Genomic DNA, 18,291 nt, shown 5'->3' with positions numbered 1-18,291 from the left:
AACGGACAGTGAAGGCCTCGAGCAGATTTCTTTGACCCTAGCAACAGATGATGCCTGAAATCTGATTGGTTAAATGATTTAATATGAAAAAAACATGTCTGGAAGCAGCGCAACCACGGGAAAACTATGAAAGGAACCAGATCATACCGTTTGGAATCATTTATTAATTATTTATGGACAAAATATAATTTACATCAGTCTGTAATTCAGATACTTTTAGGCCAGCAGAGAAGGCTTTGCAGGCCCTGACGGCCCACCACTGATTGATTGATTGAATCGCTGATGAGGGTGGACTGGTAGCACTCCACACACTGCCCAAAACTTCATCATCCTCATCAAAGTCGTTCCTTTCACCTTTGGGAAAACTTTCAGATTCAGAAGGTTTCCCCTTTTCTTCGCAGAACCTTGTGACATGCTCTGTACTTACAGAGACATCATAGACGAACTGGATCTCCAAGGAAAAAAGGAGGTTTTAACCATGAGTCGGCCCGTTCAAAGTCACCTCAATCTCACCTACGTTTACCTGGAAATGTCGATTGCTGCCATCCTCAACGTGGTACGATGTTCACTGTGCTGCTGGTACTCTTTTTTAAGCTTTCTTCAGTTCTTTGAGGAGTTCTGTGTATCCCTGAGACAGGGTTGGTTCTAGCTCATTTGCATAGACAGTGATTGGCTGTTCTGCTGGGGGGCGGAGGGGGGAGGGGGCGGGGAGATCAGCTGAAGGCCTTGTGAGCATGTGCAGTGGGAAAGAGGGAAGGAAGGATGGAAAGAAATGCCTTGTTTGTGCCTTTACCAGCGGATTGTTGAACTACTGCGACAACTCTAGTCTGTATTCAGTTCATTTTTTTCCTCAACTTCTAAAGTTTGTTGAAGGGGGCCGCCGGGCCCCGCCCCCTCCGAGAGCGGCCCCGCCTTGAGAAAAGTTTGTCCTGCATCTTTGCTGTCCGACATTGTTTCACACATTGCATGTTTTCATCCACAGAAAGCGAATGACCAGCTTTTTATTACGTAATTTGGCTTTATTTGGTGAGTTTTCTCTCATTTCTTCTTGCCTGAAGTGGAAAGAGAAATGATTGACCTTCACACAGATTATCGTGTTTTTTTTTTCACCTGTCCTCCATCTTCCTGAACAGTCCTGGAACAACCAGCTCATTTCTGGTATCCTGAGGAATTTTGTGGAATTAAACACATCGTGTTCCGAGTGACTCTTTGTGGAAACCAGACATCATCATTGAGGAGATGTAAGTTCATGTGGCTTTCATTTAATCTCAGTATCTCAGTTGGGACGTGGAGGATGCAGTGATCCTCCAACCGATTCACAACTGAATGTAGGCAATGTAGTTTCTTTAAAAAGAGAATTGAGGGGCTATAGATGATAGATGTATATTTACGGTTTCACATGGAGCGTTTTGACGGACAAGTCTTCCTCTCAGGTTCCCCACATGTAAACAAATACCAAAAAGTGTAAAGATGGCACAAAACTGAAGCAACTTGCAAAAAACGAGCAATCTTAGAAGCTGAAATTGTGTGTGTGTACCTCACACAGGCTGGAGAAGGACAAAATCGCTCCGAGTCCTTTCCTCAAGGTCAACTCATTCGGCGAGGTGGTACAGCGAATCGATCAGGTGGTGACGGGCACCTGTCGCATGAACGTTTACAAGTTCCCCTTCGACACCCAGCGGTGCACCATCTCCTTTAAGTCTCTGATGCACTCAGGTGAGGAACGGTGAACACATGAACGCTTTCCTCCGCCGACCCGCCCAGAAACCCGACCGCTCCCTCTTCTGCTCCCTCCTCAGATGACGAGATACGCTTCGTGGTCAACACAAACACCACGCTGGTCTCGAAGTGGTCTCACCACGCCATGCAGTCGCAGCACGAGTGGCGGTTTGTCAAGATGACGGTCACCAAAAAAACCAACAACTTCTACTTCGGATCCAACCAGACTGTGATTGTTTACACGGTGGGTGTCTCGGCAGATCGGCAGGTTCGTCCATTACGACCCAGTAGAACCTGAGTGTCTGAGTCCCAGCTGTCAACGCTGCCGTCACGGAAACGACTGAAGAAACCTCTGAGTCTGAGTTTTCCACTGCAGGCTGCAGCCTCCTGAATGCAGTAGCGACCTGAGAGGAAGAGGAGTGACTGGAAACTAGAGCAGAGCCGGGGTTTCCTGATTCCCCTGCTGACTGGAGACCGACTCTCTTTGACGTGTCTTGTTGCCTGTCGGACCTCTGTTGGGTCTGATTTCTAGATTTGCAGCAGCAGTGACGGCAGAGGCCGATGCTCAGGGAAGTCAGTCACCAGTCATCAAGGAAAGTAGTTGTTGGGGGGTGGTTGGTGTCGGGGGCCGGATCATTGCCGGGGGGTGATGTGCCTTTTGCCCACCACCCCCTTTTTTGCGTTCCTGTGGATGGGGTTGCTGTCATTCGGGGGGGGGGGGGGGGGGGGTTTGGGTTTGCTGGGCTTTTGGGGCTGATCAGCTTTGGCTGTGCGAGTCCCGAGGTGTCGCTGTAGGTCCTTCGGGCTGCGTTGGTTGAGTGTGGTGCGTGGCGTTTGGGGCGGCGGTGCTGACCGTCGCGGCCTGAACCGCGGTTCATCACTCTGCCGGTGGTCGCTCCATCCCCAGTGTCTGTGTACATGAGGGGACACCTGGGGTGGGACTGATGGGAGGTGGGGGTCGAGGGTGCAGGTTTGACCGGGGTTGGGGAGATGGCTGTCCCTCGGCTGGGCCTTCGTTCCTCCAAACTTCCCCATCCAGGGTGGGGCTCTGCTCGGCTCTGCCCTGGGCCGTTTTGGCCTGGTGACTTGTGCCGGGGCCCGGTGCCGGGGCCCCCACCCCTTCTGCTTACCCTCCTGGCTGGCAGTGGTCTTCCTTGCACCCTCCCTCTGGTGGCCTTGGACTCGGTTCATGGTCTGCTCTCTGCTCATCAAAACCACTCACATCTGTTCAAAGCAGGGCGAAGTGCAGCAGGTCGGCTGGCAGAGGCTGGAAGGCTTCAGGCTGGAAACAGGGACAGGATGAGTGGGGCTCTGATCACTGCGAGCCAACTCAGACATGTCAGGAACTGGTCTGGGATCCGTTTAAATTAGAGGCATTAATCAGCAAAATGGTGTCCACCAGGAGACAGCCGAATGCAGTCCCGGTCCAGCACCTCTGCAGCAGAGAAGGGACAAACAGTCCCAAAGCTCGTCTGAGAGGACGTGCAGGGCGTCTCCAGACTTGACTTCTCCTACAATTCAGAATAGAGCCAGTGTGTGAACCTCCTGTCCTTGAATGCATCTTTTCCCAGGTTTTCATGCAGAGGAGGCCGATCCAGCACGCCGTCAACTTCCTGCTGCCCATCTTCTTCTTCCTGTGTATGGACCTGGCCTCCTACCTGATCCCAGACAGCGGAGAGCAGAAGATCAGCTTCAGGATCACAGTGCTGCTCGCCGTCACGGTGCTGCAGCTGATTCTCCACGAGATTCTGCCCTCCTCGTCCGACAGGGTGCCTCTGATCGGTAAACACCCCGACAGCCTCGCTCTCGTTGGACGATGCTTCACATGAGCCAGAACGCTAACTCAGGGACTCTGCTGTCCTCCAGCCGTCTACTGCATCGGGATTTTCTTTATGATGCTGATCAGCCTCCTGGAGGCCATTTTGGCCACGTATCTGATCCAGAAGGACTCGGAAACCCAAGACTGCCGAACCGATGGAGACCAAAGCAGCAACTCAGAGAGAACAGTCAGTTTCTGTGGCTTTTCCAAAGGTTAGTCTGCACTAAAATGGTCTGTATAAAGACTGAACTGACAAAGATCTTCCCCAAATAGACACTTCGTGACCTTTTGGATCAATTATCTATAAGTCCCTCATGTCAGCATCTTTGCATTCAGCCCCATGCTGGAGTTTTAACTGTGCTCTCTAAAAGCTGGATTCTCTCTCTTCACCCAGACTGTAATGTATCAGGCTGGCCTACAGCTTTAAAGGTTTCCTGATCTGACCACCTCAGTCCATCCTGACCGCAGAGACAGAGCCGGCCCGTGCCATAGGCAGTATAGGCAGATGCTAAGGGCGCCGTCCATCAGGGGGCGCCAGCGCTCCTCTATGTGAATGATATTGTGTCTGCTTCAAATGTACTAAAATGTATTTTATTTGCAGATGATACCACATTGTTTTACACGGGAAAAAACATAAATGAGGTGTTACAAACAGTGGAAAATGAGTTTCAGAAAGTATTACATTGGTTTAATGCTAACAAACTATCTATAAACATTAACAAGACAAAATTTATGGTCTTTACTTGTAAAGAAAAAGATATTGGTGCAAGACTTTCCATTCAAGGGTTAGAGATCGAACGAGTGCACGAAGTAAAGTCTTGGGTGTTTTAATTGATGAACATTTAACATGGAAATCACACACAGAACGTGTTAAAACAAAATTATCCCAAACTGTTGCTGTGTTACACAAGGTTAAAGAGTCTCTCAATAAGAATGCTTTATTACTGTTGTATAATTCCTTAATTATTCCACATTTGACTTACTGTATAGAAGTGTGGGGAAATGCATGTAAAACCTACCTTGATCCAATTTGCATTTTACAGAAACGTGCTCTTCGTGTTGTAAATGGCAGTGGATACAGAGCTCACACAAATCCAATTTCTTTACAATTAGGAACATTAAAATTTAATGAATTGGTTGAACTTAACGTTCTCAAATGTATGTATAAAGCTCACCAGAAAACATTACCAGAAAACCTGCAAAATAGATTCAAAAAGAAAGAAAGTAAGTATAATTTAAGAGGATCAGTTTTTTTTGTAAACCTAAGTTTAGAACTAAACCAAAGGAAAGGTGTATCTCAGTCCACGGTGTAAATCTATGGAACAGCCTTGAGTGTGAAATCAAAACCTCAAAATCCATCCATTGTTTCAAAAAGAGTGTGAAACTAATTCTGATGGATAGATACAAAGACGCCATGTAGGACATCTTTGAAATTTGTGTTGTATGATGACAACTTGTTTTTTTGTTATGTATTGTTTCTTTGTTATGTATTGAATGTAGCGCGCACATCGGAAGTTTAAAGGATTTCTGAATTGACAAGGGGCAGATATTATAAGCTTTTGCTTCTTTCTGTACCTTTTCATTCATATCTGTGCTGAAGTATGCAGATGCAAGTATGTTGCATTCACTTTTTGTTTTATTTAAATGAATGAAATAAATAAATCAAATCAATCAAATCAAATCAGAAGAAAAGTTTCACAATTTTTCTAAATAGTTGTTGTACTCTTAAGCGAAGAATTAATTAATTCCAGTAGTTTACCATATTATTTACTGAGTCGTCCGCGCCCCCCAGCTGCCCGCCCCCCTCCTCCCCCTCCTTCTCCATGACTGTTTCTGGACGCCCCATCATCAGCATGAACAAATGTCAAAACGACCAGAACTGTCCTGGAGCCCCGTGAAGAAAAACAAGAAAACCAGGAGGAGAAAGAGCAAGACAAACGGAAAGGTAATGTTGCAAGAAATTATGTCTCTGTTGCAGAACGTGACATTAACCTGGATGGCTGCTAATCACTAATCACTAATCACTAATCAATATCAATAATGTGGAGGGGCTTGTTGTTATGGAAAATAATGTAGATAACTACTGGTGTTCTCAGCTTACATTCCTCAGTGAAGTTTATACTAGATCATTTCAGACGGTGTTTATATTTCTTTTATTCTTTGTTGAACGTTTAATTTGCCATCTGGGTAGCTAACGTTGGCCCTGCTGGTAATAGTCACTTTCCACCCATATAGCTGTGGGCTCATGGTTAATGATAATTTAGAGTATCACAGGAGAGGAAATGCTGCTGTGAATATCAGCACTGCTGTAATTCAGTCAGATGTGTATTTGTAACAGCAGTACTGCAGTTTACTGCTGCTGTACATTGTGCCATTCAGCATTCCACTGTAATGACAATAAATTGAACATCAGGAACAAGTGCATTGTATATTATATATGCACTCCATAGTGAACGTCATACATGTATATGGGTTTTTTTATTATCATTTTATTTTATTCTTGGAATCATGTGTTTTTATAATTAGATACTCAGTGGAGTCACATACTATTTTCAGATGTGCTGCTGAAGTTTCTAAATCCCCCTGGACCATCTACCACCTCTACTGCTGCTGCCCACCTCAGCTACATCGTCCGCCTGGGATGCAGCAGAATCAAGGCTTCATTTGGTGCCTCCACCTCAGAATCAAGCGCTCCTCCTGGTGCCTCCACCTCAGAATCAAGCGCCTCCTGGTGCCTCCACCTCAGCTACACCTTCATGAGAAGCTGGCAGAACTTTACCCCAACATGTGGGCTGCACTGAGAATCTCTGCCACTCCTCCTGGTCCAGTGGCTTCTGCTGAAAGAAGCGTGATGTTTGATTTTCTGTACCATTTATACTTCACGTTCGGTATTCATATTGTATTTCATATATTCATTTAATTTTGCATTTATTTATCTATAATTTATTATTTTTGTTGACTATGCTGATTGGAAATTATCTTCCTTTAAATAAAACAATTGAATAAGACAAATCTATCAAGTTTCTTGTTAGTACAGTATACGCTGGCAATGCAAGGGGGCGCCACGAAAATCTTGCCTAGGGTGTCGGATTGGTTAAGGCCGGCCCTGCGCAGAGATTTTGAAGAGTTTGACAAGAATCAGGATCATTTTAGAGCAAAGGAAGGAAAGGCAGTGAGCTGCTGAGGGCCATGGCTCAGTGATGCATGCTGGGAGTGATGGTTGGGACAGAAAGCTGTCAGGATCCAGTTTGCTCCATATGAGACAGTATGAGATGGAGACAGTCCAGACAGGAAGCAGGTGGTCATAATGACTTGGCCGATCGGTGCATTGAATTGTGGGATCTGGGGAAACTCAGCAGCAGACTGTTGAATCCTGGATGTGAACGTCGCCTCCGATCTGTCCTCCCCAGAGTGGAAGAACAGCAGCAAGCGCTTCTCTCCACCACACCGGCCGATCAAACCCCGTCTGACAGCAAGGAGGTAAAAATCTCAGGAAAGTTCATCCACAGACCGTTTCAAACAAGAAAACCGCTGAAACCTGGCTGTTCATGATCTTCTTCTGCAGACTAACAGTGAGAAACCAGAGGTGAGCATGAACATGACCCAGGAGGCGAGCTGGAGAAAGACTCCGATGTTTCCTGGAAGGACGAGGAGAAACCCGGCTACTGGACCCGACGGGTCCGGAGGATCAACAGAGGCTTCTTCATCCTCTACCTCACTACAGCCACGGTGTTTCTAGTCTACATGTTCTCCCTGTGGACCACTCCGGATGAGGACTAAAGTACCAGGCAGTGTTGTTCAGAGTGTGAAGCTTGGCCTCGTTAAGGCCGCAGAGTGAAGCAAACTGCAGAGAAACTCATGTATGTTTGGAAACTGTTTTTTGGGGCCGTTGGTTTCAGACTAACGGTGTGTTTCCCCCGGACGCGTTTAACGCGACTGCATTCGCGCGGCAAATGACACCGCGCCGCGCTAGACGCCCGAGTTTTATCGCTGGCGTGTGAATTCATTCGCGCGACGCGTCACGCTGGTACAAATATGCAACACAGAAGATCCTGCAGAAACATCACAGCTCCTCATCACCGTCTCTGGGCAGGACTCTTCTGTTTGTCCCACAGTCCTGTGTGCACCCGGCTGTCCGTCTGTGTGGTGTGTGTGTGTCCCGTTGCAAAAACTCTGATAAAGCGGTCAATACGGTGTTTCAAAAACCGGTGTCCTTGTTACCTGGTGACTGACTTCCTTTAGCACTTCCTGCTGCTGCTGCTAGTAGCAGCAGATGTTGAAATCAGACTCATTAAAGGTCTGAACGGCTTTTTGTCTGGTTTTAGCATCTATCAGCAACAAGGGACATGAAAGAAACTAGTCACCGATTAATGAGGAAACCAGTTATTCCGAAAACCGGCTCCGCTCCGGTTTCTGGACACTCCTCCTCCGCTAGTTAGCTGCTGCGTTCAGGTGATGGAGCTGCTGCGGAAAACTGAAACTCGGTTGGTCACATGAAGGCAGCAGAGACAGCTGGACTGAGGAGAGACTGAAGAGACACTCAGGAGACACTCAGGAGACACGTGAAGGAAGCGTTGACAATTTGCACAAAGGGACGGCTCTCAGACAGCTGTGTGAACGGCTCTCGTCGTTCACTTAACAGAGCCGTTCAAACGAACGACTCGTTCATTGGACGTCACAGCGCTACTGCAGGACTGCGCCTGGACGGCCGTTCCAGCGCTGCTTCAGGCTGACGCTGTGCTTCCATCAGAAGCGGTGAACAAATGAGATCGCGCACGCAGCTCGCCGTTCGCCTTGGCATCATGCCAACTGTTCTGCGTGGTCGGAGCCCTGCTGCCCTCCGTCAGCACGTCCGTGAAGACTCCACGCTGACAGGCTGTCCTGGCGCAATTCGCTTGAAAAGTTCAATTATTTCAACTGGAGCGACGAGCGCGGGCGGTGAAGCGGGGGATTCGGGCGGCGAGCGGTGTGCGGGGCCGACTGGCAGTGCAAGTCCACGGGCGCGAGGATTTTTCGCTGCAACGCGCTGCCGGCCGCCCGCCACGTCATCGCTCGCCGTCCGCCGCTCAAGATTGAGCGACAATCGCGTCATTACATTGACTTAGTGTGTAATCTCATTGCACGAATATTTGCGTCACGTCCGGTGGAAACACACCGTGACAGCGTTGCTCGCTGACTGTGATTTCCTGAACCAGATAGGACCTTTGTACTTTTCTTTATACAATAAATGGTGGAGACCAAATGGTGGTCTCCTTCATAAATCATGCTCCCTGATTTCACCCATAGGTTGTATATAAATGGACAGACCTTTGGTGACGTCACCCATAGAGTTCCCAACCGCCGTTCTGAAGACTTTACCGAGTCCAGCAGGACGTCTCCACATTGAATATTTGAAACCGGATGTAAATGTGATTGGTCCCGCCCGTCACGTGACCGCATCACGTGGACAGGGAGGAGCTGTGATAGGGCGATTTATGCAAAACTTTAACTCGTAATGTAAAATCAACTGATGATTTATGTGAAAATCAGAGTCTGGTGAAGCAGCAGGTGTAGAAACTAGAGATAAGACCAAAATACGTCCTGAAACTGCCGCTTTATATATTTATTTGCACTCTGAAATCGGCATTTTTGAATGGGTTCCAATGAGACCGGGGCTCTTTTGAAACCAGCATCATCGCCCCCTGCTGGAATCTCTCCGGAATTACAGCTTTTTGCACTTCCGCATTATCTTCATGATTTATGAGCGGAGGCTGGCGCTTGTTTACACCACCAAAAACCACAGCACCACCCAGTGGCCGACCTTGTCAGTGTTTCTGAAATGGACACAGAGGCTGTGTTCAAAACTGCATACTGCCTCCTACATCCTTCCATACTCATGCTATCCATCCTGCATCCGCATACTAGTCCATCAGACAGTATGCAAAGCGTTTACACTACAGCATACTACATAACCCACGATGCATTGCACTCCTCCCCGAGCCGAAATCGACCTGCTAAAGCTGATTTCACTTTAGCTGTAAAACTCTTCAATGTACAACTCATCGAGATTTTTTTTAAAATTAGGCGACAAAGTGGTGGTTTAGAGCGAGTGTGTCGTTTGTTTGTCCGAATACCAGCGTTTATGATTTTGTTCGGACGAATTCGGCGAAATGTGAGCCAGCCGCAGTGAGCAGCTCCAGCAGGAGGAGTAGAGAAGAGAAGCAGGAGAGAAGCAGGAGAGAAGCAGAGCACACACCAACCCCGGACCCGCCACGGGGGGTGGGGGGGGGCTTCCCGCCCGGCACGGCGTGGCAGTCAGGTCCCCCGACCCGGCAGCCCGGCCTCCAGGCCGGTCGGTCTTTGGCGGCGGGCGACCATGGATCACGCCGCTGGCTCCCCGCCGACCGCTCGGCAGCGGGACCGAGACGCGCCGTCGCACCAGCGGTCCTACGAGCGGGCCCCCCGGGCGTCGCACCGGGTCGGTTCCAGAGGTCCGGCGGCGGACCCCCGGGCCCCCCGGTGCGGCCGCCGGCGAGCGCAGAGTTTCATACACCCTCCGGGACCGGACCCAGATCGGGGCCAGGGCCCGCCCCCTACCCGAGCTGCTCCCCTCACCACACCCGCCGGCCGCCAGGCGGCGCAAGCTCTGTCTGGCGCAACCGCTGTCCGTCGCGTTGCATCTTGGGTAATTCAGTATGAGTAGTGAACACACGACGTATACTCAACATTTCTGGCGAATGCAGTATGCATCCGGGAACTTCTCGCATGCTCAAAATGGCATACTGCCAGTGTAAACACACTGCATACTCAATAAGTCAGTATGGTAGTAGGTAAGTATGCGGTTTCGAACACAGCCAGAGTTCCTGTCGGCCCGTCTGATGAGCAGCTGGAAGCTTCAGCTTCATCCTCCATCCTCCAGCCTTCTGCCTTCTCTCCATCTGCTTCACCTCCTCACTCTTTGGCTGGTTTGCATCCAGTTCCATCTGTTGATCCCCTTCAGGGTCTGTAGGAGAAAAGCCCAGGTAGAACATGAAACAACCCATACAAGTCTGGGTCAAGTGGTGAGTGTTATTCCACCTCACTCCACCACAGGGTCTGGACTGATCCAGGAGTCTCAGGAGGACTCAGGAACACTGCTGGGTTTCATGTCCTCTGCTGGATTCACTGTCAAAACTGACACACTCGACCAGATCACCTGAATCCAGACCTCCAGAACACCTGAGGCCAGACTAGAACACCTGGAGTCTACAATCCACAATTTCATTCAGCAGACGCTGTTGTCGGAAGCGAGTACAACACAAGCAAGAGTTAAAGCAGAACTTTGCAACTTTTTACCTCAATAATGTGTTTCAGAATCCCTGTGGGGGTAAACAAAGACTTGTCACGGGGATTCGCCTGTCCCTTCACTCTCCCCGGGGTCTGGGTCCTGAAAGCAGCGCTTGCAATTTCAGAGGGGCGACCCGAACATCTCGCGAGAACAAACCTGCTTTACGGCGCTCATACGGGATACAAGTATAAAAGCTGTTGGAGTGCGAGATCTGTCATTGTGTTGCAATAGACGATCTTTGCATGATGTGTTGATTGGTTCTGATTTCCGTTTGGTAACTGAAAAATAAAGAGGAGTGGCGCCTCCTCTCGTCGAAGTGAGCGCGAGTGAGTTCGCTGCTGAAAGACATTCCGAGTGTGTTTGTTTCCAATAAGTCTGAGCGTGCGAGGCAGGCATGTCTGCGACAGAGGGAGCGACCGGAGGGGCAGCGCGAGGAACTGCTGCTGCAGAAGATTTAACAAAAGCGTCTAAAACAAACATGAAACCCTCGCTAGCGTTAGCAACGCCGTCCTGAGGTGCTCACGGATGGCGAACCAACAAGACAGAAAAAAAACTGTCTAGCAAGCGGGAAAAAAGGACATGGGAGTGGGACGCTCTCTGCACGGGGGAGGTGGGGGGAGTGCGGAGGACGTTTACGACAGTGAGCTTTCACAGGAGACCAGTAGGGGGAGCGCTAAAGCAAACTTACAAAGTTCTGCTTTAAGACATAAGAAAGAAACCTTTAGTCAGAGCTTCAGCTGCTTCAAGCGCGACTGGCCAAGGGAGTCAGACGAGTACGGGCCAGTTTGTATGAAGATCTGTGGCGCCCCTAGAGGAGCAGCCCCACAGTTGGAAAACACTGCTTATAATCAAATCTATTGGAAACACTTAACAGAAAGGTTCTCTCTGCTTTTACCATGACTGGGAGTCCGGAACTACACTACACTACACTACTCTATACTACACTACACTACACTACTATACTACACTACTCTATACTACTCTATATACACACTACACTACAGTACACTATACTACACTACACTACACTACACTACTCTATACTACACTACTATACTACTCTATACTACATACACTACACTACAGTACACTATACTACACTACACTACCTACTCTACACTACACTACACTACTCTATACTACTCTATACTACACTACACTACACTACACTACAGTACACTATACTACACTACTACAACTCTATACTACACTACTCTACACTACTCTATACACACTACACTACACTACACTACAGTACACTATACTACACTACACTACAGTACACTATGCTACACTACACTACACACTACAGTACACTAACTACACTACACTACAGTACACTATGCTACACTACACTACACACTACAGTACACTATACTACACTACACTACACTACACTATACTACACTACACTACGCTACGCTACGCTACACTACACTACACTACAATAGGATACACAACACAAGACTAAACTACATACACAACACTACACTTATTCTCAATCCTTTGTGTGTTTAAACACTCAGAATGAAATGAAGATGTAACTGTAGCACGACTGCAGTTACTCCTGCTTTTTGGTGGAAAAACAGATCCTGGGATCTGTTTCCGAACTGGGTTTTCAGTGGTCTGATCTTGCTGTGTTGTGAACGACACAAAACACGACCAAAGTTGTATGTTTCCCTTTTCTTGCTGTAAACAGATCGTCGGTCAGTCAGACCCCGATGTTCAGTGAAATCTGAGAAACCGCCCCGCAGTGACAGACCTGGTCCAGCAGAGGGCAGCAGGAGAGCAGCAGGAGCTCCAGGGAAGAGTCCTGAGTCCTGAGTCCTGAGTCCTGAGTCCTGAGTCCTGAGTCCTGAGCAGACACAGGAGGAACCGCTCAACAGGAGCAAAGAGGACCAGAGTGTCAAAAAGCTGATCTCAGAATATAAACGACTGTGAAACCAGACGAGGGAATCGACCTGAAACAGACATGAAGCTTCTGGAGGTGGAGGAGTGAAAAAACCAGAGTGAGCAGTGTGTGTGATTCTACTCCTCACCGCTAACACCTGAAGACGTGAAGCAAGGCGGTGTTTTCAGTGACTCCAAACACATGGAAGGTTGAAGGCATTGCCATGGAAACTTCATCTGGGCCTTCATCTTCCGACTGGAACCTGAACCCTGAACCCTGACCCTAACCGAACCTGGTCAAACAGGCGGCCGGCTGCAGAGGAGTTCTGCGGTTCTGAACGTGTCGGCGGGACTCCACAGATCCCAGCAGCTCCTCTGAGGTGAGAGACAAAGAAAAACCAGCGTGAAACACACTCCAGACCCAACACTTCCTGTCAGTCACCTCTAGATCGGTGAGACCTCCTGCTGCCGGTCTGGACCGGCGCCCAGTGTGTCGTCCGGGTGTCAGTTCCCGACCCGGAGGATCCGGCCGGTGTTTCCACTGAGTCCTCCAGCGGCGGAATCACAGCCTCATGAGAGAGCGTCACCATCAGGCTCCAAATACTGGCCCAGCCCTCCACCGTCAGCACCGGGGCGCCATCAGGGGGCGGAGCCAGAACAGCCTGCTGCAGAGTCCGGCTTCACAGCGACACCGGGACCGACCGGATCCTGGTCCGTTCCAGCTTTAGGTCAAAACCCTTCTGGAAGGAGGCTGAAGGCAGAGACCATGATGGCCAGAGGGCTGCTAGGACCCCCACCCTGTACCCCCACCGTCTCCCCACCCTGTACCCCACCCTGTACCCCCACCCTGTACCTCCACCAGTACCTCCACCTGTACCCCCACCCTGTACCCCCACCAGTTCCCCACCCTGTACCCCACCCTGTACCACCACCCAGTCTCCCCACCCAGTACCCCCACCCTGTACCCCCACCCTGTACCACCACCCAGTTCCCACCCTGTACCCCACCTGTACCCACCCGTACCCACCCTGTACCCCACCCTGTACCACCACAGTCTCCCCACCCGTACCCCCACCCTGTACCACCACAGTCTCCCCACCCTGTACCCCCACCCAGTCTCCCCACCCTGTACCCCCACTGTACCACCACCCAGTACCTCCACCCTGTACCCCCACCCTGTACCCCCACCCAGTCTCCCCACCCTGTACCCCCACCCTGTACCACACCTGTACCCCACCACCCCCCCCCCCCCCCCCCCCCCCCCCCCCCCCCCCCCCCCCCCACCCCCACCCCCCCCCCCCCCCCCCCCCCCCCCCCCCCCCCCCCCCCCCCCCACCCCACCCACAGGTGGAAATATAATGTTAGACTATCATGGCTAAATGCTTCCATGCTTCGCGTCTGCAGGACGGTGAACTGGCCTCCTAAACCAGCCCCGCCCACTCCAATCCACTAGCTGGGGGGTCCGGGGACAAGCCAATACAAACTCCGTGCAGGGGGTTGGTTACTCCTTGACTGACAGCACACTTCACCAATCAGCGCTTCAAAACAAATACGTCATCAAAATGCGTTAGCTTCTCTAAGAGTTAGCTTTAGCTCTAGCTTTAGCTTCTCCACGCAGAGACAGGCGAAAACGTCTTTTCCTGTCAGCACCTCTCCAGGCCACTCTGGCTCTGCTTGGTTGTTGTAATTCTTGGTATTTTGGCTACAACTTACTTATGCAGCTTTCAGACGATGGTTAAAGTCTGTAACCTCCGCTACGCTCGGTGATGACGTCACTTCCGGTTTAGCCGCCGGAATTCGTCAAAAAAATTTGAAAACAAAAAGCGGCAACGCTGATTGGCTCGGCCGTTTCATGGCCGAGCCGCAGTCTCTTTCTATTGGCTCGTCCCCAGACCCCCCAGGTACTGAATCCCAATGTGGACGTAGAGTGGGCGGGGCTGGTTCGAGGCTACGGGTGAACTACCTGCAGTCTGAAAAATGCTGACTGAGCGCGTTATCCTCTTCCTGTTGTCACTGATTGCATCTATTGCAACTGATGCAATCAGTTGCAATAGATGCAATCAGAAGCATTGTTTCCATTCAAACAGGAAGTTTGAAACCAGTCTCATCCCAAGAACCCTCGGGAGCCCCTCCCAGTGTCGGTGAATAAAAGCTGGAAGGAAAATTACTCAGAGAGACGGAGCGAGGTCGGCCGAGCGAACGCTTTTCCTCTCCTTAAAAGTAATTTTGACTCCACCTGAATCGTCCTGTGTCCGTGTCCTAATTTACTTTAACTATTTAAGGAAAAGAACCTGACCCCCACCCATAACCTCCACCCATAACCTCCACCCAGGACCTCCACCCATGACCCCCACCCATAACCTCCACCCAGGACCTCCACCCATTACCCCCACCCAGGACCCCCACCCATAACCTCCACCCATGACCCCCACCCATAACCTCCACCCATGACCCCCACCCATAACCTCCACCCATAACCCCCACCCATAACCTCCACCCAGGACTCCACCCATGACCCCCACCCATAACCTCCACCCATGACCTCCACCCATGACCCCCACCCAGGACCCCCACCCCTAACCTCCACCCATAACCCCCACCCAGGACCTCCACCCACCACTTGTTCGTTGGTTTTTGACTGCAGACTGAACTGAATCACAACATTTGCATCAGAGAGAACTCCAGGTCGATACTGCCAGTATGATGGAGTAATACTGTCTTTCCAGAAATAAAATAGAATCACAGAAGACTGATGACAGGGAAACATGATCACTTCGTTCCTTTGATGGCTGAACTTGATATGAACAGATTTGTGGAGCAGATTAATCCACCAGGAAGCACAGCCTGCCTCCCTGTGGACGTCCTGTCAGGTGATCCGTGATCCAGCAGACGCAGGAAGCATCATGTGATCGATTCATAATGTCTGGCAGCACAGCCGAGGACTAAAGAGCCGTCTTCTCTTTTCATTAACATAAACTAATTTATTTGTAGTGTCTGTGTCTGCATGTTGCTGCTGCTGCCCGGTTCAACTGATAAATTCTCCCTTTTCTTCATCCTTTCATTCAATATGAGAATTCAGTTATGAATCTTAGTTTTTATTCAGTCCTGTGTGTGTGTGTGTGTGTGTGTGTGTGTGTGTGTGTGTGTGTGTGTGTGTGTGAGAGACACGTGTATTTATTGATAACAGTGATATTAAAGTTAAATCCATGAAACGTGAACATGAGGCCTCTGTGATGAGCGGATTCTTCCAACTAAATTCTGAGTTTTAAAGATTTTTAAAGATTCATAAATCAATGATGCCAGTCTGCCTGACAGACATATAACTGAAACAAACAATGCCTATAATCATATGATCATGTGTAAACTCAGCTTTTATTTAAGCTTTATTGTTGCTTTACGTTGGGAGTGGCGATTAACTTCCACTTGAGACTTCCTGCATGCTCTGGATGGACGGCGGCGCCGGCAACCATGTCGACCATCGTGACTGCAGGAAGGTAGTCCCCAAGCACACACTTGATATTTTCTTCTCACGTTTTATTTTATTTTGAAACTTCTTCTCTTTAACTTATTTCGCTCTAATGAAATGTTGAAAATTCATTCTTTTGTTTTAATCTTTGTATTTTTTGTAAGTTCCTGTTTAAATAGTGTTAAAGTTAACTGTCACTGTTAAAATCATAAACAAATAAATAAACGAATAAATAAAAATGAAAAATAATAAATACAACACCATTGATATCGTTATTATAATTATTCTTTTTCTGGAGCAGGGATTTTCCACCCATTTATTTGGAGGCCACAGTCTGAACATTCACCCAGCTGTGATTCATGTCATGGTACTGTAAACACACACACACACACACACACCACACACACACACACACCCGGGGGATCTCGTTACAAACGGCATGCCATCTGCACTCAGACACAAACAAGCCTTCCTCCTCTCATGTAATCAAACCTCTCAGGTTCACACTCTTATCGGCACGGCAACTTTATGGTGTAGCAACACCACACCACACACACACACACACACACAATTCAGAGTCCTTCACAAAGAGAAAGGCATTTGTGGACTGGAGCTGTTTTCATGGCGCCGCAGTAAAACAGGAATGAGACCCTTGTTGTTGATCGAACATGAGAAGGTTTTCTCCTGAAACAAACACGGAAACATGAGGCAGTGAGAGCAAGATGCTCCAGAATCTGATGTTAGAGGAAGATGCTCTGCATTGTGGATGAAGTGGAGGAAGGTGGGGGTGGGGGTGGGGGTGGGGGTGGGGGTGGGGTTGATGGTGGGGGCATCTGGACACTCTCTCATCGTGCCCCAGCTGACTGTACAGTACAGACTGTACTGCTGTTAATAACGGCCAACTAGCACGGGGGGGGGGTCAACACAAAGACACAACAGTGGGGACCCACCTCCACCCCCACCTCCACCCCACCACCTCCGCCTCCCCTCTCTCACAGTAAAAGCGTCCTTTCATGCTATGGCGCTGACCCACATCTACACTCAGCACGCACCACCGGCTTCAGCAGCGTCCGCCCACAGCTGAGGCTCTCTGGAGCCCCCACCCGAGAGCCCCCACCCAGCAGCCCCCACCCAGCAGCCCCCACCGAGAGCCCCCACCCAGCAGCCCCCACCCAGCAGCCCCCACCCGAGAGCCCCACCCGAGAGCCCCCACCCAGCAGCCCCCACCCGAGAGCCCCACCCAGCAGCCCCCACCCAGCAGCCCCCACCCAGCAGCCCCCACCCGAGAGCCCCCACCCAGCAACCCCACCCAGCAGCCCCCACCCGAGAGCCCCCACCCAGCAACCCCACCCAGCAGCCCCCACCCAGAAGCCCCCACCCGAGAGCCCCACCCAGCAGCCCCACCCAGCAGCCCCCACCCGAGAGCCCCCACCCAGCAGCCCCCACCCAGCAGCCCCCACCCAGAAGCCCCCTCCCGGGACCAGAGATCAGGTCCAGAGGTCCGGCTGTGAGAGGAACCAGGACCGGGTCTGACAGTCTGTCCTCTGTCCTCCTGGACCCCGTCCGGCCCCCCCCCGGCCCCCCTGCCTCCGCCTCTGGGTGGAGGAACGGAGAGGCGGGTCAGCAGAGCCTCGTGCTCCAGACGCACCTTCACCTCCGCAGCTCCGCCCGGCGGGGATGTTACCATGGCAACAGACGAGGGTCCTCACCTCGTGAGGCTGCTGTGTGTGTGTGTGTGTGTGTGTGTGTGTGTGTGTGTGTGTGGTGTGGTTGTGTGTGTGTGTGTGTGTGTGTGAGATACTCAGTGATCTGCTTTACCTCAACGTTAACTCAGTCCATACAGACTGAGTGATTTGATTGGCTGATTGGCCGGGGTCAGGATCCAGCCACAGGTGGCTCTTTGGCTCCTGAATCATTTAGAAAAATTATCATGAAATAAAAATCCTTTTTTTTTTTTTTTTTTTTTACATGAACTCAAGAGTCAATTCTAAAATGACTTTTTTTTCTCTGGGATCAAAAAATGGTTTGAAAAAGGCTAAAAATAAAATGGGAAAAAAATGCTAAAATGACAAAAAAAAAATTCAAAAATAA

At 49.9% G+C, this 18,291-nt stretch overlaps 1 protein-coding gene and 1 pseudogene across 1 annotated transcript; both read left to right on the top strand.

Annotated features, from left to right (window-relative positions):
• Window positions 1-401: 401 nt before the first annotated feature.
• LOC115384573 (5-hydroxytryptamine receptor 3C-like) lies at window positions 402-7,318 on the top strand (annotated as a pseudogene).
• A 2,575-nt stretch (window positions 7,319-9,893) lies between these two features.
• LOC115384572 (extensin-like) lies at window positions 9,894-17,711 on the top strand. Its single transcript, XM_030086828.1, has 3 exons — window positions 9,894-10,036; window positions 13,597-13,951; window positions 17,325-17,711. The coding sequence occupies exons 1-3, from the start codon at window positions 9,894-9,896 to the stop codon at window positions 17,709-17,711; spliced, it is 885 nt and encodes a 294-aa protein (XP_029942688.1).
• Window positions 17,712-18,291: the final 580 nt, after the last annotated feature.

Source organism: Salarias fasciatus, unplaced genomic scaffold (genome assembly GCF_902148845.1).
Source record: "Salarias fasciatus unplaced genomic scaffold, fSalaFa1.1, whole genome shotgun sequence".
Classification (NCBI taxonomy): Eukaryota; Metazoa; Chordata; class Actinopteri; order Blenniiformes; family Blenniidae; genus Salarias; species Salarias fasciatus.
The sequence above is the reverse complement of the archived record's forward strand: the minus strand, read 5'-3'. Positions and strand labels throughout refer to the sequence as shown.